The sequence below is a fragment of the Netta rufina genome (assembly GCF_964035555.1).
Source record: "Netta rufina genome assembly, chromosome: 3".
NCBI lineage: Eukaryota > Metazoa > Chordata > Aves > Anseriformes > Anatidae > Netta > Netta rufina.
The window spans coordinates 119,415,373-119,438,322 of NC_140125.1; the positions used below are offsets into that span (position 1 = coordinate 119,415,373).

Below are 22,950 nucleotides of genomic sequence, written 5' to 3' on the forward strand. Positions count from 1 at the left end.
TTGCCTGGGAGGCCAGTGAGCAAGTGGGTCATGGTCTTTAAATAAATCTTTCTCTGTAAGACAGAACATCCACATCTGTGGTGGGAAAACTGTGGAATTAGCCACACAAGTGCTGACTGTTCAGCAGATGCATGGAGAAGTCTCTAAAGCTGGCAATATGCTAATGTTCATACTGCTAAATTCATACAGATAATCTTTTTTTCCCCAGAGGAAATGCAATTTAATTTGTTGGATTTGTGTGTTAAATAGCTGAATGTCGACTCCTTTGCTGTCAAGTGATCTTGTGCTTCGCATTCAATTTCACTATCTAAATGTCATGATTTTTCCTGTCTCCCCTCCTCCCCTCAACAAATCGCCTTCTTTTAGAGAAGAAATGTTGACCCACAGCCTGAGAAAGCTGCGAGAGCAGATTGTTAAAGCCAATTTGTATGTGAGAGAAGCCAATTTTATTGGAGAGGAATTGGACAAGAGAACAGAGTATAAAGTCACCCTCCAGATCCCAGCTTCCAGCCTTAATGCTAACAGTAAGGTAATGTAGCTGTAATGGAACTAAATCTTTGCTCACTGCGTTTGCCCCTCAGGGTTCATACTTGTCTTGTTCTGACTGTGATGGTCCAGACAGTTTGCCATTGTATTCATGTGCATTAAACATGGCTGAGTTAGAGCTAGCTAAGTTTTTATCTTATTTAGGTACTGTGAAAGTGTTATAATATGCTAATTTACTCATAAATGTTACAGTGAAAATCCTTTCCACTGATGTTGAAGTTCTCATTTGCTTCTGCTGCAGAGTGATAAAATCCATGTAGATTAGGTAACACCTACCTCACCTGTTTGCCATCACTTTATAGGCATTTGCCTTTCCATCATGCTAGTGAGGTGAGAAAATGCTGTCGTCCCCATTGTACAGGGAGAAGCTGGAGCAGAGAGGATTTGGATGATTTCTTCCAGACATCTTAGAAATTTTGAAAGGAGGGAACTGAACCCAGACTTCCTTGTTGCAAGCGGGCTACCTAAGTTGTCTTATCCTTTCTGTTCTTGAGGTCAGCTCAAAATCTTAGTGCTAGTAAAGCTGTCATTAATTCAGTAGATGTATTTTATCCCAGGACTAGAATTCTTATCAGTTGCTTTAGAAATGTCTGTCGTTTACTTGTTTTTCTTGCAGTCATCTGGCATATCTAGAAACAAGGTGGTAAAGAGTATTAAATATTTGCAGAAGTTGAAAAGTTGCAGAAAGTAGTAACCTTAGCTAGAACTCTAAGCTGCTGTAAATTGAGAATATTTGTGAAATGCTTAAATGTTCCTATTTATAACATCTATGTGAGGTGAGGATCCACGGAAACTACTGCCCGTGGGATGAGATGCTGCAGTTAAACTGAACGTGAATGTACTGTGACAGCCAAACAATCTGTCACACTTGCTTTGTTGATTAAGCTGGAATAAAAAAAAAAAAAGAAATCCCAACTATTTGCAGAGATGCTCCCAGTTTTCAGTTGCTTTAAAACTGTTTTACATTGTTGTGACACTGGTTCTGCATTAATGTCTCTTTAATTGTTTCTCAGAGAGGTGCAATTCTCAGTGAGCCTGCCATTCAGGTGAGAAGGAAAGGGAAAGGCAAACAGATTTGGTCACTGGAGAAGCTGGAGAATCGCCTAGTAGATATGAGGGATCTTTACCAGGAGTGGAAAGACTGTGAGGAAGACAACCCAGTAAGTAAAAATTACTCCAGTTCCATGCCAATGGAAATACATTCCTATTAATTTTTTTGTTTAAGTCGATGTGAGAAAGTCTTCTGGTTCAGGAGGAGTGGTGGTGGAGAGAGGGAGGGAAAAGACAAAGAGGTAACAGTTTTCCTGAGCCTTTGTTTTTCCTGAAGCAATATTCAGTATTCCATCAACCCTTATCTCATCACTTTGATGCTTGTTTGCACACAGAGCTCAATGCAGTAAGTAAACACAAAGGAGTTGGGGTTCAGGCTGACTTCTCTGGATCTGACACTGTTAAAGAGAACTTGCTGAGGACAGGCCTTTTGCTCCATGCAAAGTAAAAATCAAGTTTCCATTCTTCATGTGACCTAATCTGGCCTCTTGCTTCTGCCCCTTTTTATTTTGTTGGGCTAATTTTGTGAAACTTTTAAAACTGTTGTGAGAAGCTTGTTTTTCTTACATTATTCTGAATTTGGTTGAAGGTGATGAGAGCTTACTTCAGACGAGCCGATCCATTCTATGATGAGCAGGAGAACCACAGCCTTATCGGAGTAGCCAACGTTTTTCTTGAGTGCCTGTTCTACGATGTGAAGCTACAATACGCTGTTCCAATCATCAATCAGAAGGGAGAGGTTTGTTATTCTTCTATAATCTATCCTTACTCAACTGTTTAATTACAGCCTGTGGATCTTAATACCAGTAAATTATAGATACTTTCCAGTTTCGTGTGCTCACAATTTGGGATTATGCAAAACCCACAATACCTTATTAGAGTTGTTTAGGCTCCAAATCACAGTGTAGTGCCTGTGAAAGGAGAAAGCAACCCAAAATACTTGGTAGAACCAGCATGAGATACAGCTCTACTGCCTTTCACTGATTGTCATCTTATAGACTCTTAAATACCATAAGAAAAAATTCAAAGGTAGCTAGAACATACATACTCTGTGCACTCTCTGCCTCCCATGCACTTTGCAGACTCTCTAGAGACTGATGGGACGGTGAGAGGGATTGCAGCATGCTGTTCCCAAAGTCACTCTTGGGAGCAGTGGCTGATTTTTTTTAATTATTTTTTTTTTAAATGCTTTTACAACAAAGACTCTTCAGTCTTTGCTCCAATCATTCTTAGTCTGGTTGCATTTCTTAGTGCAACAAAGGCATGGCACAAGACAATAGAAAGGAAGAAAATGTCTGCTGACAGACAGCAGTAGTTGTAGTTAACTGAAAGGGGTTGAATATGTCGCTGTTCTCTGGCAAACAAATAATCTGTACTCCTTTTTCATCAGGTATCCGGACGTCTCCATGTTGAAGTTGTTCGGGTGAGTGGAGAGATAGACGACAGGTTGGTTGGAGGTGAGGATAGTCCAGAGAATTCCAATGAGAATGACACTCAGGAGAGAAAACTTGTCTGCAGGGTAAGTTCCAGATATATCCCAGCCTCGTGAGTAACCTTCTCCCTTTTCATCCCATCTTAAAATAAAGAAATCCCTGGTGTATTGGCTTCTGGACATCAGATACCTCTTTGTAACCTGGTGTGCAATGTTCATTTCTAGTATTCAGCTACACAGGCAGAGTCCTGACTCTGAACTTGTTGGTAGACTACTGTACTGGTTTCAGTTAGAACAGAGTTAATTTTCTTCCTCGTAGCTGTAAAAAACTGTACTGATATTTCATGATTTTAAAATTAAATAACAATAATAATAAAAAGCTGTGCCTTAGTGGTATGTACAGAGCTTAGTACTTTGGCTGTATTTGTTTTCATGGCTTTCTGTTATGTCTTGGGGTCCAGTATTTGTCCTGAAGCACTTCTGTGTGGTCTTTTCTCATAATATTTTGCTTCTTAAGTGGCTGAAATAATGCAAGAGAACTAGATGGTCTTTGTTCTCTTCAGTCTCCATGATTTATTTTTAAATCTGCAAAGTATTCATTAAACTATATTTATATGCATGCAATCTTACCCCAGACAGTTTTTGTGTATTCTTAGAAAACATGGAAGACTTCTCTACCAAGATAGAAGCTGCAATATCTAAATCAAAAGCAGTCATGGAATCTGATAAACTCCCTTTGTTCTGTGAATGTCTCTCTCTCTTATATTTTGTGAAATATATACAGATGTGTTTATTAATAATAAACAGTAAGTTAGCAAGAAGGATCTACTACAAATTCTGAGTGGTAGTAAAATGTAAATAGGCCAAGCTCCAAACAAAAATAAAAAAGGGAGGCAAAAAGCACTAGAGGGAGTCAAACATAAACTTTGCTGGCTTCTGGACAGTACAAACAATTTGAGGGCAACAGTGCTTTTTTTTTTTCCACTTGTTATCCTGTCCAGTAGAGCCCCACGTGCTTACAAGCTACACAAGGTGAAACATTCTCCTGAGGTCATGAGTGGTGCCTTACCGGAGGAGCCTAACTCAGTTGGTCTTAGTATGACAAATGGAGAATAGAAATGTATTACATTAAATGTTGTTAATACGATAGTTGTGTTTAGAACAGAAAGTGTATTCAAAACATTCTTTTTCTATTTGGCCTACATATTAAACAAAACAAACAAAAAAAGAACAAGAAGAAGGTGGGGGACAGGGGTGACTTTTGTGTTGTTGGAGCTATTTTTCTGTTATTTTTAGCATCACATAAGGACAAGTAGTATCTTCAAACAAGGAATTTGCAGAATAAATGAGTCCACTTGGTAGAAGAATGTGATTTTTCTTGTATTATTAAATTATAATATTCAGTGCATCTCTGCATTAAAAGTAAACAAAATGGTTTAGTGTGTTTGTAAAATTCATCTTGCTGGTTTTTATTCCCAAGAAATTTGTGCTTGGTGACATCTAGTGGCGATGTTCAACTGATGAGCTCAAAATATTTTCTCCAGTGTATATCAATGCAGAAATGCACCACTTGTAAAACTTTTCCCTCCCCCCAGTTTTTTCTTAGTTATCCTTTGCAGGAAAACAGAAAAACGTTTTTATAATAAAGGAGCTTTTTAAATCTATGAATACTATTTAATACTGATTAATAAGTTAGTTTCCTTTGCTTCTTATCTCCTCTAGATCAAAATACTTCAGGCAACAGGCTTGCCCCAGCACCTCTCCAACTTTGTGTTCTGCAAATACACGTTCTGGGATCAGCTGGAGCCAGTTAATGTTGCACCCGAGGTGGATCCTTCCTTATCTCCCATCAGCAAGGAGCCACGGTGCATGGTTGTCTTCGATCACTGCAATGTAATTTATTTTTTTCTGTTTTATTAATGAAACTGTAGCAGGCAAAGCAGATTCATGCTTGCATAACACTCTAAGTTGCTTATTTGCTCTCCTTATTATACTTCGTGGGGCTGATACCATTATGCCATTTTAGTAAGAACTTGAAACCTCTTTAGAGACCTTGTGCTCTACAGTTCACTTGTCCAAAAATCACTGAAGATGATGAAGGGGATTAATGAAAGAAAGCAATCTGTTTGGCAAAGAGACTTATGTTAGTTTACTCAGAGTACAAATACAGCTGAGAGCGATTAGAAGTGGGATACCCATCTGAGTAGATTTGATGTCTGTATCTGAGCTGATTACTTACTCTACACTGACACCAGCAAAGAGAAATCCCTGACCTAACTTCAACATCTACATTATGATGTAGATGTTGAAGTTAGGTCAGGTATCTTAGAACTGGTTATTTCTTTCTTTTGACTTTAGAACAACTAAATAAGTGGAGACATCTTCAGTAGAGATGTCTAAAGTCAGGTTAGATGAATCCCAGACAATCGTCTGAGTTCTCATGTTGTTCTTTCTCTCATCTGTTATTACACTGAGCAGTTTATTCCACTTACTTGTAAAGTAAATATAATGCCTTCTGAAGAGTTTTGAATTTGGTCCTAAATATTAAAATATTTGATTATATTTTATTTTTTTATTTTTAAGATTGGATTAGGACTTGGAACAGCATGTGGTCATTTTTCAGCTTGTTACAGACTTTGATTTTCAGCCTGTTTTTTTTTGCCTTGCATCCTGATTTTGCAAATGGAGATGACAGTTCTTCCCTTCTTCTATCTTGTGTCTGGGGCGCTACATCCTTATATTAAAGTCAAGGCAGTAAGTCTCTAAGCCTAAGTCAGTGTTATGTGGTCACAGTCATTAACCAGCTTGTCACTTGCAGGAGTTTTCTGTAAATATTTCTGAAGACTTCATGGAACATCTCTATGATGGTGCTTTGGCAATTGAAGTATATGGGCACAAGCAGAGTGGTGACCGCAAAAATCCAACCCTGTGGGATCTGGGAATAATTCAAGCCAAAACACGAAGCCTTCGTGACAGGTAAATACAGAAAGTAGGTCATTGGTTTAAAATTCTGAAGATCTCTGTCTGAATGGCCTAATTTTGAAGCAGTTTGTGATAAGTAGTCAAATTTTGAACCGAAGAAAACTGAGCAGGTGTGTGAGACTATGTCTGTTAGACTATTATAAATAGACTACGGGGAAAATACCATCAGATGTGTCAATAGGTTTTTAAAAAAGTGGAAGATGAAAATGCTCATCCGTGTTTCAAATTACAAGTGGTAAAACTCCACACACTTGAAAGTCCCTTTTTTTTTAGGCAAACCCATGCACGTTAGTAGTGGTTTTATAAAGGATCAGAAAATAGCAAGCTGAATATTTTATGTCATATTGCTATGCTGGCCTGAGCCAGATAGAGGTATCAAGTCTAAACCATCAAGATGATTATTCTGACTGTACGATGATGTATTCAAGGTCAGACTCCTGTTCATTCTTGGCCATGAAGCATTATCACTGTAATGCTTCCGTTGGAAGAGCTGTAGTACTAATTACTTCAACTGGAGTAAATATACAACAGTAGACTAATTCAGGCTGAAGGAGGTTGTTTGTTTTTTTTTTTTTGCTGGCATCCATTTGTTATGCCCAAAGTAAGCTTAGTAGCATTTTCCTAAATGTAAGTCGTTTTGCCTCTCCTATTTCAGAAGACAGCTCTGCCCCTTAATTTATTGGCAGTTATTTCTCTTTTATTTCCAGCCTGAGTTGTGTTGAACATATTGAGTATTAAGCCATATATGGAGAAATTTAAATGAAAAATCAGGAAGGTATGGCAAACAGAAGCTGTAAAAGGGGTGTTATAAAATAGTGAGTTACGTTTGGTAGCTGAGTAGTAATTCTTTCCTTCTTAATTTTGAGCTACTAAGAAGTGCCCGTAAGAATTTAAGCTCTTGGAAAAACTTGAGGGAAGCCAGTAGTATGATGACATTCAGGAAAGTGCTTTCAATCTCAAAAGCTTGTGAAACGATGTCATTTTTTCATTCCACTGTCTTCTGTATGGATTTGATTTTACTGAAAACACCGGCCTTCTGTTGCAGTAGTTGAGACGAGAGCTTAAATATTAGAATCTAGGGGAATTGGTTTTTGTATTACAACTAAGAAAAGGCTTATTTCTGATGTTTGACTACAAGGGTTGTCAGTAAAATTTATAAGCACTGCACAACTAATAACCCTGGGTGGTCACAAATGGCATCTACAGAAGTGTTCTTTCACTTCTTCAATCTGCAGTCTGGGCCAGGGATTGGCTTTTTCTTTCCTTCTCTCCTTTTTTTTTTCCTTCTGTCCTTTTTTTTTTTCCTTCTCTCCTTTTCTTTCCTTCTCTCCTTTTCTTTTGGTTTCAAAAAGGAAAAGACAAAAGAAACAGCATTTGATGTGTTTTGCAGGTGGAGTGAAGTAACCCGAAAAGTCGAACTCTGGGTTCAAATTCTAGAGCTGAATGAGAATGGGGAGTACTGCCCAGTTGAGGTGACTCCTGCCAAGGATGTATGCACAGGAGGCATCTTTCAGCTCAGACAGGTACAGTGGCATGTGCAGGATTTCAGCTGTGGGAAGAGGCTGCAGGAAGCTTAAGAAGCCTCTGGGTCTTTTTTATGGCAGAGGGATGGTGTCCAAGGAACTGTCAAGCTTAGACACAAAATATGGTCTTGTGTGAGTGGAGTCCTTCTGTGTTTAGTGAAACTCCCAGTCTGCACAAATTCTCAAGTAAAGATGATCAAAGGGCTACCTGTAATCTTTTTACTATGTTCTGTTACCTGTTCTGTGGTGGTGTCTGGTAGAAACTGAACTTTTTTTTTTTTAAGAGGTCCAGAAATCCCCCTTCTTTGATCTTTGCAGCCAACTACTCCTTTTCCTTTGAATTCTACAGGCATTAAATTGTTAATGCTTAACTGAGCACTTAACATTTTCAGTGACAAGTTATTGCCAAGATAACACTCGGAATTAGTAAAGGTTAGATACAGGCTGCACCTCTGAACTCCTCAACTCCTTTGATTTTGTTCCTATGTATTTTCCTAAGGAACAGTTCCCTTGCTGCATTGATAGCATCAGCAGGTGGGTAAGAATTTTCAGTCAAGGAAACCAGAGTCAGGAAAAATTCTCTTAAACAACTCCAGTAGCTCACCAAATTAGATTTTTCTTTCCTCTTCTATAGGTGGGGAAGAGATCCTACTTTCTGCCTTCAGAAGTACTAAAAATATGATCCTCTAATTGTATGTTTTGAAAATCCTCTAGAAAAAATAAACTGAGTGGCTGAATGATGATTTTTTTTCGCCCGTGAATACCTAAATCCTGTAAACATAAATCCTTGCAATAGAAGGGTCATTGAGATTGCAGTACTCACCACTTTGTTCTTCATATGATAATAAAATGTTGCTTGCAAATGACTGCCAGTAGAGGTCTCTCTGTCATTAAGTTTTCAGCATTTCATACCTTTTCTTTTTTTTCCCTCAAGTATTTCAAATTGTTCTTTTGGGCAGGGACAATCTCGAAGAATTCAGGTTGAAGTGAGATCTGTACAGGAATCCGGGACCTTACCACTGATGGAGGAATCGATTCTATCTGTTGGAATTGGTTGTGTTCAAATAAAACATGCCAAGTCACAAAAAGTGCCTGAAAATTATCAGGTGAGTCTGAATATTTCTTAGCAGCAACCCCCATTTCCAAGTCACATGAATCCATTAAATGATGTCCCAGGTTCACTGCAATTGGAAGCAACTTCATTGGTTTCAAGTTTTTGGTGTATTTGCGTTGAGTAGGGGGATGATGAGGGGAGGGCATTACTAAACCTACTACATAAGCATGTAAAGCAACAAGAAAAAATGTCAAAATTGCTTCGATGGTGGTATTATGGATTATGCAGGATATTCTAAATCCAAATATTTCAACAAGTGTTGTGGAAGATCTTCCTCTTAATCAAAAATCATTTTCCATGACAAAAATAATATTTGTAATGCTACTCTTCTGGAGAGTTTCCTATCCTTAAAAGCAGCACAGCTTTCACACACTATTCAAAGAAGGAAAGAAAAAAGTCCGAATTCCTAAAATTCTTTTGGAGTTTGTCCAGTAGATTTTGCTTCAAATATTACATAGAGCAGTGATTTTAAGTAAGTATTCAAGTTACAGTGAATCAATGGAACGTATATTCAAATAGTGTGTGTTACAAACATCAGAGTTGTGTGGGCCCATATTAGAAGTTGGCCATTTTCTGATGACCTCAGAAGCACTGCATCTCATCATGAAGTGCAAATACACTGATCTGGTTGTAGGGAGCATGCTTGACCTAGTGCTTATCTGATGGCTTATGATGATGGCATACTGGCTCACTTGCCCTGTTTTAGAAACTTGTCTTCTTGTGGTGCTCCTACCTGTTTCTAGTGCAGTGCTGCTTCTTCCCTAGCAGCTAAATTAAATAAAATTCAGTCACTCAGAGCTAGCAAGCCAAAATCTAGTGCAACAGAACAATCAAGGCTGTGGATTTGCTTGATTAGCTGCCCTGCTTGAGGTAAGGCCAGCTAAAAGCCAAGTAGATTGGGACATCTCCCAGCTTTCCATAATGTTTACCCTGTTGACAGAGTATGATTCAGTGTGTGTCAGCTCCTCCTTTTTGCTTAACCAGAATTGTTTTTCCCTTTGTGAGGTCTGAAGTAGTTGGCTTTTTTGTTGTCTCCTAACCTCAGCAATCCTTTGCCTCTTGTGTGCCATTAAAGGGAATTTTTTCCACCTTTGCAGAAATCTCGCTTTTTAGAATATCCTAGGCAGATTATTGCTTTTATTTCCCCATTATGCCTATGATTGTGACTCTGCCTGCAAGTTTCCTAGCTGTTCTCCCATCACAGCAGTTCCTGATACCCATGTCCTATACAGGAAGGAATTTATTTTCTTTCCTACTTCTGAGCTGAGCAAGTCTTTTAAGATTCTTCTCTCCTGAGTCAGAACGATTATTTCTGGCAGATTTGACTTGAAAGCTGTGACTGTTATGCACCCAACACATACACACACCACTTACCCAGTTTTATAAGGGAACAAGTCCCAGGTGAGCATCCTGTCTGTCTCACCCTGTTTCTTCCCCATCGGACTTCTGAGCTGCTGGCCAGTTTCAGCCGTATCAGGCAGAGCTGGCAGTGCACGTAATAATCAATTCTTTCAAGAAGAAAGACTTAAGCTCCCCTTGAGGGAGAGACTACTGAGCTCTCTCTGATACTGATAACCCACATGGGAAAGAGCTATTGAAAAACATGTTTTATTAGTTCTGCTGCTTACAATAGCCCTCTGACTCGAACATCTGGATTTTTAGTCCCCTTATTAGCATTTCTTTATCTCCAGTCAATCACTATCTGTGGAATGTGAAAGATTTTCTAAAGGACTTGAACTAAGAAAATGCCTCTTTCTATATGGCTTTTTAATTTCAGCTTAGCTAAGTTTTTGCTTTCATTACGAAGATACAAAAGTGGGCTCCAGTGGCTTGGTATTACTTAAATAGATGAGTAATCGCTCAGGATTGGAGTCCTTGCTGCTTTCCCATTCTCTGTGCAGGAGTTGCACTTGTTCTTACTCTCTGTGTGAATGGTTCCGATGCATGTCAAGAAAGGTGGTGTCTCTCATCAGAAGATAACGGGAATCAAAACATCTAAGGTCTCACATTGTGGCTGCTGGTGTGGCAGACAGTTATTCAACCTCCCAAACAATTAGCTTAGATGTTTACATTTTCTCCTCTAAATGCTATAGCAAGCTTGCCTTTAATTCTTTGTGTTAGACTTTGATTTCCAGTGATTTCCAACATAAATATTTAACTTTTGCAGGTAAACCAGCAGATTTTTACTTTTCTGTCCAGGATCAACAGGTTTCAAGTTGTTTCACTTTAGCACCTGTCTCTTTCTAAGGGCGATTTCAATATTTCACTTTCTTCCAATTATGATAAATTCGAATAACTGTATTTCAGTGAAATTCTGTAATTCTTTTTCAGTTGGATTGTTTTAGTTTGTGTTTAGACCAGCAGATAGCAGCAAATCTTTGGGATGTCGATCTGTTTTAATTCTGTGGCCTCACCATTGCTAAGCTCAGACTTTCACAGGAGACTGTTAATATTACTTAAATCAGTAGCACTTTTTGCATTAAACATTTCCTGCTGTCAAAAAAATTAATAGCATGATTTTGCATCTTTTGGCCTAGGAAGAAGAGGATGAAATGGACAGTTACCAGGTAAAAATAATTTCTTATTATAAATTCAGATATTCTCAGTATAAGACATGTTAGAAGAGGAACAGGATTTTATCTTTGCTGTGTCTTTGCTGCATGTAAAGAGCCTTTCCTCTGAAGAGACTAAAAACTTGAGGATTGCATAGATCGTTATGCTATGAAGCCGTATGGTGGATTAGAAAGGTAGAAGGTAAAGAACAAGACACCTTTAACCACATTTCCAAAACAAGATCCAATTGTGTTTCCTTTTCTGTTTCGAGAGAAGCAGTCTTCTTTTTTGACAAGCTGTGGTTAGACTGAGATTGTCTGCATTAAGAACAAGATTAGGCACAGTGGCGTTGAAGATGCAGTCAAAATACTCCATGCTGTTTCATATTACGAATGTGCTATTTATGAGACCTGGAATATAGTGTAATCAACCCTTGGGCCAGCAAGGGGGATTCTGTTCCTAAGGCCCTAAGATGGCAGGGAAAAAACTACCTAAAATCAGCCCAGTGATTTTTGTTTAATGTATGTAACGCCACTGTAACGTGAGCCTTACGGGAGAACTGATGAGGTACAGTATCTGCGATACATTTTTCATCTTCTTGTGAATAACTTTAACAAAAGCACATCATCATCATTGTAAATCTCAACTTCGTATAATGTGAGCAACAAGAGATTTAGGTTTAATGCTTCCTGACAGGTTCCAGCATAATTGTAGGGGTCTGCAGGTGAGCAATGCAAACGTAGTTTATAGTCTTGCAGCCACCCGTTTTCCTTGACAAAGTGTTTGTTGTAGTTTGACGTAGAATGAAACTGAACTGCTAGTGCCATGAAAGACGCTTCCCTGAAGGCATCCCAGAGCGGGTAGCTCATCGTTGTGGCACTCAACATACAGCGTGCAGAGTATCATGCATCATTTCAGAGCATTTCTGCACCACAGACAAATGGACTCAATGTTCTTGCGGATGCAGAGGTGTTTTTTGAAGGACATGGGCACTTAAAAATACATGAAAAGGCTCAGGCACAAATGCCCTAACTGGGGATAATGGCATGATATGGGGTTAGGAGCAGATTCCTAATGTAAGGCTGCTAAACACTGAGCATGAATGGTGAGCTGTGAATATGGACAGGGGGTTCCAGCTTTGCCACAAGTTAATGGTTAGTCAGTTTTAGATTAGGTTTAGGGCAAAGAAGATGGGTAAAGTGAAGCATGCTCAGCTGAGTACTGGCTAGCACAAAATAACAGTTAGAGAAAAAGAAATGCCTTAAGCTGGTAAGCTAACAGCACTGCAAATAAGATGTGGAAAGTTAAGGGAGTGAACCTATGAGGAAATGCTGAGAGAACAGAGGCCTTGAGGAGAAGATTTGGCTCAGGGGGATTGTGTCAGCCCTCCCTTACTCCACCATGTAACAGGAGGGTGTAAGAAGACAGAGGCAGCCTCCTCACAGTGGTATCCAGTGCAGGTACAAAAGGCAGTGAGCCTCTACTTCAACATAAGAAACTTTTTTTTTTTTTTTACCATAATGGTGGTCAGACACTGGACCAGGTTGCCCAGAGAGTTTTTGCAGCTTCCATTTGCAGAGATGCTCAAATCCCAGCTGGGCACGTGCCCAAGCAAGCTGCTGTAAGCAAGCCTGCTTTGGGCACAGAGCAGGATTAGACAACCTCCAGAGGTCCCTTGCAACCTCGGCTATTCTGCATTTCTCTTAGGGTTGTCCCCTATAAAGAGAAAGCACAGAGAAGAGCAAAGTGATTCATCGGAGGTCTGCTCTGTCTCATCTGCTTCTTCGGGTACAAGATGAGCAATAGGGTTGAGGAAACATGTAAGCCACAAATAGGAAATGCTGGCTTTCCAGGGTCAATATTTAATATGACTTCTTTCCTCTGTGCAGGATAGGGATTTGGAGAGGCTCCGTCGGAAGTGGCTGTGTGCCTTAACAAAGCGTCAGGAATACCTCGATCAGCAGTTGCAAAAACTCGTTGGGAAGCCTGGTAAGCAAAATGCTATTACAGGTAAAAACAGTGATAGGTTGAGAGACATGCACAGACACTTTTAATATATTGTAAGATAGAAAAGAAGGCAATGGAGAGTTGAATCTCTGAACCCACCACTACTTGGCTTTCAGTGTAACCAAATTAGAGAAGCCTATGTAAGATTTTATTGTTTTATTTACGCTGTGTGCTTCTTTGTGTGCCAAATTTCGGAACAGAGTGGGTTTTATTCTATTATGATGGTATAAGATCATCGACACATGATAAAGGCACTGTGTAAGAAATGTTCTCTATTGTCCTCACTGACATCCTGCTTCTCCAGATAAAACAGAAGACGATGCAGATCGGGAGGCACAGCTTTTAGAGATGAGGCTAACGCTCACTGAAGAAAGGAACGCGGTGATGGTGCCTTCTGCAGGCAGTGGGATCCCTGGAGCTCCAGCAGAGTGGTATGAACATGCATCGCCATATGCAAGAATGAATATAAAAATGATGCACGGCTTGTTCCTGGCTTGGATTGTTGCCATTTGTTCCTTTCCTTAATCTGGATTCTGTACACTTCATGAGCAAAGTTGTTAAAATTAGGGCGATTGCTTAAATTATTTTATTAGGCTGTGTATCTGAAATCCAGAAATGCTATTTAGTAAACGATACTATTATTGATCAGAGTGTAATTATGACCTTCTGAGGAAACGGAATCAATATTTATTACCACTGCACTTACCATTTAAAAAAATTAGCTAATATGTTAATTACCTAGTTCATTCACTTAAAAGGCTGCTCTGTCATAATAAAAATGCATCTACAGGAGCATTTTGTTGCATTCCTGGTTTAAGCGCAAAGTCTGTTTAGTCAGCAAGTGTTCCATGTAATTTTCTAAACATTAAAAATAGTAAATTACGCTAGACTGAGCTTGCCGTACTGTAGCAGCTGTGAGTAACAACTGCAGATAAGGAAGTAAGGCTGTTTAGTTTCAAACCTCGTTTTCAGTTGCTTTCAATGTTCTGCAATGTTTTTCTGAGCAAAACTCTAATGGTATTTATAGCTGGAATTGAGCGTTTTAAGCTGAGGTTTGTTAAAATTAGTACTTTTGAAATATAAAAATGGCAAAAGCTTTATTGGAGACGTTCACATTAAAGTATTTGACTAGGTTTGGAAACAGTAGAGCTGCAGGAAACATACTTGAGGAAGAATCTATTATGAATGCATTTGCACCAAAGGAAGTGTTTGGTGTGACTCCAGCACCAAAGTACACATTAAATAAGATTCCAGCCTGCTCTTGTTCACTATAAAATTCATTAAGTCCAAGTTTGTCATGAGATGGCTACAGCCTTTCTACAGCTAAGATTGCAACAAGGCATCTTTTAAAATGTCTTCAATGCTTCATATTACCTCTTAGTCCATCATTAATGTTGTAGCTTTAAAGCATAAGGCTACAGAATATTTAATTTTATAAACAAACAAAGCACCACCTATGTTATCCCTTCATCCACCCTGTGAAAGTCATGGCTTATGCATCCTCTTGGACTCTTTGATATGTTTAGCAAGACAGAACAGCAACTGTGCAGCATCAATAGTAGCTTAAAATCTTTGCTGCTTTGCTGCTGGATATTCTGACCAACTCTGCTGTCTTCACTGATATCAATAATGCAGGGGGGTTTGCATTTAATAAATGTGTATGTCAGAGTAAATAAACTTAATTTTGCTATTAGTGTTTTAGAGGGAGAAAACATTTCTGAAAGCAGAGGTCAAAGAATATAATAATTGTAAGAGAGCTGGTATAAAAGAAGTATCAATTTAGTTGAGTCTCTCTGAATCTGCAACAGTAAATTAAAATAAAGCTGTTTGCCAAGGTTATCATTGGTCTGACTTGGAATTGTAGTTGTACTGAATGTAATATACTGTGAGCTTGTATCAAAAAGTACGTGTGCTGGGTAAATCTGCTTTAATTTAAATGCCGCCATTGTCACTGTCTTGCATTTTAGGACTCCTGTGCCTGGTATGGAAACACACATTCCTGTTATTTTCCTCGACTTGAATGGTAAGTGGTTCTTAAAAGGACAGAGTACTTTGAATCAAACTTTGTACAACCCAAGATGTTATAGAATTTAAGCAAGCTAATAAAGTGAAGAAATGCCTGGAACGGCAGGTAGATTGATTTGAAACAGCACATTTTTCACTGAATCATATCACTTAATGTTTCAAAACATGCAGCATTATTTATGGAAGGAACTGGACATTTTGGTATTCCTGCTATTTTGCAGATATTTAATAGGTAAAAGAGAAATAGTAAAATGAGTCTACCTGAGAAGGCGAACATAGTAGGCGGTGCAATGCAAACTTAATCATTGGGAATTCTCCTTCTGAGGTCTTGCAAGGATATTACCCTGGTGCTATGTAATGTCTTTCTCAGTCCATTAGCAGAAAACGTGAAGTCACTGGTAGTAATGTCTGCATATCAAATATAAGTGCCATGATAAACTCAAGTTTATCTTACATAGTGCAGTCTTCTTTGTTTCCTTAACGTATGTATGTTTTAATGCATCTAAATACAAGCCCCAGTTTGAACAGTGTACTTGGTAGATACTTATCTTGACTATAATTTCCACATCTTTGGTAAATCAGCAACCCTAAATAGACCAGGGAGCCAGCAGTGCTTAATTGGTTGAACAAATCCTTGCTGTGATGTTTAGAAGAGGGTTAACGCTTGGATTAGGAGCATCAGGTGAGAGAGGAGAGGTGGCATTCTGCCTGTGGTGATGAGGTTTTTGCTGAAATGCTCTTTACATTTATGGCTTATTTACCTCAAAAAGTGTATTGATATATCAAAGGGCTTCAGAGAGGAGCTAGTTAATAATTCATTAACGGTGAGGGACTCGAGCCAGAGCAGGTTGAGCTTGTTCTTGAAAACGACGCTAAAGATTTAATCATGATCTAAATGTATCATATTTTTACTTGTCCAACCAGCAGCTTTCCTTTATTTCAAAAAAAAAAGAAGAAAAAATCACCAAAGTAATTATATCAAGCAATGTACTTGGTTTAATTGAGCAATAGTGCTCAAAATATGCCTGTGGGCAAGGAAGGGGTATTTACAGCTGGGGGATTTTCCTGTCCAACAGGGAACTTCATAAGGCACACCTGAGTCTGCACTCCCAAATTTTTGTGCACAGTTCTGTATAGAAGCAGCTCTGTTGGAAATGGGGTGAGCTTGTCTTGGGCAGGTAGAGTATAAGGAGCCAAGCTGCAGAGATGGAAATGTGAATTCATGAATAGTTGGATGGATGTTTTTAAATGGGATAATTGTGTCATTTCTCCTCACCTTCTGCCTTCCCTTTTGTTTCCAGCTGATGACTTCAGCTCCCAAGATAACCTGGATGACCCAGAAGCAGGTGGGTGGGATGCTACCCTTGTTGCAGAAGAAGAGGAGGAATTTTTTGAACTGCAGATTGTAAAACATCACGATAGTGAGGTAAGCAGAGATACAGACCAGTATATTTTAGCTCAGGAGTCTTTTAATTATTCTCTGTATATATTAAGATGTGAAAATAACGCATCAAAGATAGCATACAAAGTAGATAACACTTGTTTCTTGTACAATTGACTTTTGTTTCTAAGGTATATTTGCTTGGAGTTGAACCATAATTCAACGGAGTCTTGCTTCATCTGAAGCCAAGCATTACAGAAGGTTGAAATTCTGAATGTGTGTTTGGGAAAGAAAAAAAACAAAGCAAAAACAAACAAACAAAAACCAAAACACCTCAGTAAATTAGAGAATATTCAGCCCTCAGCTGAAAAAAAAACAAGCAATCTTAACTATGGTTATGGTTAACATATTTAGCTGTGTGTTGTTTAGTGTGATGGAAGGTTTTCACTGCAATCTCAGTTGCTCTCTGGTTTATCTCACTAAAGGCCAAATGGTCCTGTAGTTCTGCATATTTTAAAATTTATTTGCAATGATCTTGGGTATTCAAAGATATGTTTTCTTCAAGAGGAAATGTTTCAGTTTGAGCAAGTTGGCATTTTTAATCCCAACGTCTTCATTTGGCAAACTAATCTTGATTTTTAAATGGCCTCTTCTAGAGTGCATGGATTTTTCTTCGTAGGGAGTGAAATGGAGAAGCTGACTCTCAAAATTTATGTATTATGTATTTTTGTTAATTATGCTTAATTAATTACAGTTAATTATACACCTAATTATGCTTATTAGAGGATACATTTTTTTCCTTCGCAGGTGAAAGTAGAAGCCTCGTGGGATTCCACAGTCCACGACTGTATCCAGCTCAGCAAAGGAACAGCAGCAGATGAAAGAGTTTACCTTATTGTGAGAGCCACCGTCCAGCTCAGCCACCCTGCAGAGATGCAGTTGGTGTTACGCAAACGCATCTGTGTCAATGTTTATGGCAGACAGGTATAGCTTCTGCAATCCTTCCTACTTTCACTCTACCCTGTGTTTATCGTTGCTCCAAGAGGGGAAGGCTGTGGTTTGTGCAGTGTGCTGCTGCTGTGTTTGCTTGTAGCTGCTTTCCTTTCTACCTGAATGGAAGCAACGTATTAATGGTTTGCATAGAGGCTTTAGGCTGCCAAGCAGATCTCATAGTGTCTTTTTTATTGTGACTGATAAAACAGCTTATTTAAAAGGTTCAGTGGCAATTTAGTATGAGATTCGGTGTTATTTGTATTGACTATTGAGTAATTGCTTTATCCCCAAACACTGGAAAAAGTAGAAGGAGTTAACTTGTTATGAACTTGTGGTTAATGTTTTGCATAAACTGTGTATCAGAATAAACATGTTTCCTTGCTTTTATAGTACCTTCACACATTACTGCTAACTATTTCTATTTATACATCCAGATATTTAGAGTTAAGCAAGCAACAGCTGGAGCAGAGCAGAGGTCCCTTTGTGTAATTTCTCGAAGTTAGTCACTCTTGATCTTCTACATTTTCCAGTTGCTTTGTGCTCTCGATACTGTGTAGGTGAGAGCAAGATGCTTGATAAATGGAAAGCAGAAGATATTATTCCATTTATGCCAACATGTCCTGAAATATATTTCATTCTTAGGGAGGATGATGAGGAAGAAGAGAGTTTGTTCAGCATTGTCTCAGAACCCAGCTTCCCTCAGCAGGGATGATGACAAAGCAGGAAGCCTGAATTGTTATTCTGTTTGCACATCTGTAGTTAAAATCAAGAGCAGAATTCTATTTGCACATCTGTAGTTACAATCAAGTTAAAAGCAAGAGCAGAAGAGGTGTGGTCACACCCAGAAACTGTGTAGGCAACTCTAACCTGCTTTTAGGTTAGAAATAGAACTGCAGCTCTCGATGCTTTGGTTAGGTAAGAGCTATTTCTCAGAAAGGGAACAGTGATTTTTTTTTTTAATAATACACAATGGGAGGAGTTTATTCAATAGATTGAGCCTGCCAGTAATTATAATTGTGTTAAGTCTTCATTAATTCTGTTTTCTACAGGCTTAGTCAATGATTTTTTTTTACTGTTATCCAACACGGAATCTTTCTTGCTAGCTTTCTGGCTAGCTTTCTTGCTAGGTTTCTAAAAATCCTCGTCGATAACCTTTTCCGGGTGTTTGTCTCAGCAGCATCTTTGAATGACTCATCTCTGCATTAATTCAACAGTCCAGTTCTTAACCCTGCAAGGCGCCAAGTCAGCATAAACAATGACCATGCCCCCTTAAATCATTCTTCATAACGATCTCTTTGGTCAAGAATTTAATGCCTGCATTTGTCAATATTCAAGACAAGTCACCTACGGCCCTGCAAAGAAAAAAAAAAAAAACCTAGAACCAGCAAAAGTATTGTGTGCTGGTTAAGCAGTCACCTTGCAATAAAGGAAGTAAATTCTTTTTCTTTATTTGAAATACAGACAAGCAAGCATTTTGTCTCCGAGATAAGATCTTTGAATCTTAAGTATTTGTTGGCTAGTCTCTTGGGTTTGGGCTTCTTTCTTTGTAAACTATATTTAGTTCAGTTGAATACGTTAAAACATTTTTTCCTTAAAGCAAGAAATATTTTCTTTTCCCTCCCCACAGGGTTTTGCACAGAGTTTCCTCCGAAGAATGTCTCACCGAAGCTCCATTCCTGGCTGTGGTGTCACTTTTGAGATAGTGTCAAATATTCCAGAGGTAAATAAGAATTCAAACTATCTGAAATTGGCTGAGAGTCTCTAACTTCCTGATTTTTTTCTTATGGTTGAGCATGCTCGTTCTTGCTGCTGAAAGCATAAACTGTAGTTCTTATAAAAGATTAAGCAAATTTCTTTACATGTTTTGACTTAGCAACAGCGTGTGTCTTATCAGTGTCACTACGTATTTTGTTGAGTGAGCATCCATTTGCTTAAGTCCTTGAAGAAATATTTTAAAGAAAGAGAAAAAGGGGAATAAAGATGGCTAGGTGAAGTGCCTGATGTGAGGGACATGCAAATATATTATAGAAAAACAAAAACAAAATGCACACAGCCTCTTGGCTTCTTATAAGTAATGTCTTAATGTAACCCTTGATTCCTGAGGATGTTTGTAGTTGGATGCTAATCCCTTCCTTCCAAACAGATGCTTTATAAAATCACTTGTAAAAAAAACATTAACACGTGAAGAGCCAAAAGGCTGATTGCTGCCTGACTCTTTTATGTTCTGCTGTGTTTAACGCTCTCTGTTGAAATGTTTCTCAAGTGATGTGGTGGGGTTTTTTGTTTGTTTTGTTTTGTGGGGCTTTTTTTTTGCAAGTCACTTGAAATTTTGTTTTCCTCGCAGGGTGGATAATACCCCAAATGTGTTTGAGTACTTTTTAATTACAAAATATCTGAATGCAACCCTTTAGCTAATCAATGGCAATGTCTTACTGTGAGACTCTCTCTCTCAAGAAAAAATAATAAATGAAAAAAAACACGTATGAGATGATGCTGATGATTTCTAAATATGCCTTATCATATTTAACAAGACATTTGAATCTACCCCTGAGTTTAAGGGAAAACAACACTGAATCTGTCCTGCATATTTTAAAAATGCATTTTCTCGTTTTCTTTGTTCATGTTTTTATTTTAAAAGGTTGTCTTGTCTTTTCTTCTTCCCAGGATGCTCAAGGAGCTGAAGAGCGAGAAGCACTGGCCAGAATGGCAGCAAACGTTGAAGATGCAGCTTCAGCTGACTCTGAAGCCTATATTGAGAAATACTTGCGGAGTGTGCTGTCTGTAGAGAACATTCTCACCTTGGATCGTCTGCGCCAGGTCTGTTTTGACTCTAGCACTCAAAGCACTGTATGGCAATGCAAATGTTTTCATAAGTGTTTCATAAGGCTGGCAAACCAAGACCACCACCTCAGTGCATACCTCAGCTTTGCAAAGTGTGCCTGTGGCAAAAGGCCAAAGAAGCAAATGCAGCTCGCTTTGCAGAGATGTTCTCACTCTACCTGCAAAATGGATGGATCGGGCTGGAAGCTTTATATTAAATGCACTGTCTCTTATGGGATCCTTAGTTTGAGATCATGCGTTGCTAATTATGTTTCAGAAAGCAGTTATGGGTGGTGTTAGCTTTTGCTTTCCGAAGCTTAGGCTTTAATCCATGTTTCTGGAGTTGCTAGTAGAGTTCTTGTCGTTTTGCTTCTGTTCAGCCTTGAAGTAACCAAGCCTGTTGTGTTGATAAGTAAGACATTGATTGGGTTAATCTTAAGCAATCTAGCTTGATCTGTTTACCAAGAAAACTATGTGAGAGAAAAACATTTATTTATAAATTATGCAGGCACAAAAGAAAGCTATGCAAAGCAAGCCAGGGTATGTGCCTGCCCACTATAAATTAATGGTGAAAGTGCAATATACTCGGAAGTATTGAGAGCAAGTTCTGTGTCATATCTAATTAGTTTAAAGGATTAAAATAGGAGCTCAGCTAGGAAAAGGAGTCCATCTTCACATCTGTAAGTCATCTCCTAGAATCAGTACAAGCTCTAAGATCCTACGTGTGTCAATCAGCAAAATACTGGATGTTAATGTTTCTCCACTCGTGCACTTCTAGCTATGTGCTGTACAATTTTTAGATTACGGTACACTCCCCAGATGGGAGCCTGTGCAATAAGGCTGTTTAGAAACATTTTTCTTATGTAGACAAAGATGGGATGATTGGAGCTTGGATTCTTGCAAAACAGGCACAGTATTTTCTGTTCTTTGCTTCTGTATGGTTGGCAGGAAGTTGCTGTAAAAGAGCAGCTAATGGGAAAAGGAAAACTCTACCGGAGGAGCCTGAGCTCTCCCAATGTGAATCGGGTGAGTATTCCACCCCAACATCTGCAGTGTATTGAGGGCAGCAAGTGCATCTTTCAATTACAGATCCCTATAATGCCGGAGTCATCGAGCACAGCAACAAATTTTCTTTTGTTTGACCCTTCTGTTCATCTGTGCTATTTGTGTAAATCGCTAAGTAGAGACAAAATCTGCATATATTCATACTTTCATCATACAGATTAGCGTGCTTTAGAGTACCCACGTAAATCCAGATCATCTGAAAAAGCGATATAAAAAGAACTGCAGAACTCTGAAGGCTTTTCACCTAGCTATCATCTTGGAGATTTATTTTTCTCTTTAGAAGATATGAAAGCAAGCTACAAGTATTTGCTGATTTTAATTTTGTAGCAGCGTTGTTACATTATCTTATATATTATCTTTTTCTTGATTAGTGCACAAGAAAGAAAAGACACTTCTGCTTTCTAACATTTTTAATGAAATGCTTTGGTAGAACTAGTAATGAAAAGTTGTTAGATTTTTCCCCCTTTTAGGTCACTAATTGGGGTCTTACCTTTCATCTCTTGGCTTCTAGTTCTGCTTTAACTGCAAGATGGTTTCCTTTCACCCTTCCTTATGTCTGTCAGGGCACATATTTATCAGTTTTCAAGTTTTTGTTAAGAAATAATTCTGCCTGCCTTGACCGTTTCAGCTTTCTGGAAGCCGTCAAGATCTAGCTCCTCCTTATAACCTGAGCAGTAACCGGGTAAGTATCTGAAGTTCTCCTTGGAAATATTTTATAGAAGAAAGGTTGCTACCATGACTGCTTTATACCAGTTACAAGGGCATAGGGGGGAAATACCCTTAAAAATGAGGCATATCTGTGTGCTTCTTGTGTGCTTGGGACTGTCCATTGGGCATACTAGCCTTGTTTGTGCAATGCTGGACGTCCTTGGGAAGGCTCCCAGGCCTTCGTCAGTCACATGTCACCACTGTCAGTGGCTGTGGCCTGTATTATGGCAGACCTGAGTCCAGCAGACCAGGTTAAATGGAGCCGTCCTTCACATGGGGTTGCATTTTCAGGGGAAATTTTCTTATTGTTAAGTTTCATAGCTCTTCCAAAGCTTTCACCTGAGAGGTGCAAACCTTCTGGGTATGGGACAAATATGGGTTCACATGGAAGTTAAGGTCCACCCTTGAGATAGAATAATATGCTGTGAGCCTCTGCCCTTCAGAGGGAAACGAGCAGTTTTAGGCTTGCAGTGGGTGATTTGATAATTCAGTCCATTACACTCCTTAAAAATAACAGCATAGATCAAAAGCATTTCTTTAAAAACTGAAAGATTAAATTTAAGCTTATTTTCCAAAGCCTAGATAAACTAAAGGGTCTTCTCCTGATAGATATTCTGCCCAGTGAGCATGTAGTCATTTTAAAAGGGAGCATCTAGTGGTGACAAGGCATTTTAATGCATAATGCAGTTGCACGGAATAATAGAATTTTGATGTAGTGCTCTAGCATTGGTTGCTAAATCTGCTACATCTG

The 22,950-nt window shown here is 38.8% G+C and overlaps 1 protein-coding gene across 1 annotated transcript in view; it reads left to right on the plus strand.

The window, feature by feature from the left end:
* The window catches only part of KIF13B (kinesin family member 13B), a gene marked incomplete at its 5' end in the record, with an annotated part of 119,417 nt that overhangs the window by 69,831 nt on the left and 26,636 nt on the right, over window positions 1-22,950 (plus strand). Inside the window, 18 exons of the mRNA XM_084284543.1 lie at window positions 367-529; window positions 1,560-1,706; window positions 2,186-2,335; window positions 2,987-3,115; window positions 4,751-4,921; window positions 5,847-6,004; window positions 7,401-7,533; window positions 8,493-8,639; window positions 11,185-11,214; window positions 13,090-13,189; window positions 13,512-13,638; window positions 15,175-15,230; window positions 16,534-16,658; window positions 17,421-17,597; window positions 19,234-19,326; window positions 20,271-20,423; window positions 21,375-21,452; window positions 22,120-22,173. Coding sequence (XP_084140669.1) covers window positions 367-529; window positions 1,560-1,706; window positions 2,186-2,335; window positions 2,987-3,115; window positions 4,751-4,921; window positions 5,847-6,004; window positions 7,401-7,533; window positions 8,493-8,639; window positions 11,185-11,214; window positions 13,090-13,189; window positions 13,512-13,638; window positions 15,175-15,230; window positions 16,534-16,658; window positions 17,421-17,597; window positions 19,234-19,326; window positions 20,271-20,423; window positions 21,375-21,452; window positions 22,120-22,173 — 2,191 coding nt within the window. The remainder of the gene's footprint in view (window positions 1-366; window positions 530-1,559; window positions 1,707-2,185; window positions 2,336-2,986; window positions 3,116-4,750; window positions 4,922-5,846; window positions 6,005-7,400; window positions 7,534-8,492; window positions 8,640-11,184; window positions 11,215-13,089; window positions 13,190-13,511; window positions 13,639-15,174; window positions 15,231-16,533; window positions 16,659-17,420; window positions 17,598-19,233; window positions 19,327-20,270; window positions 20,424-21,374; window positions 21,453-22,119; window positions 22,174-22,950) is intronic.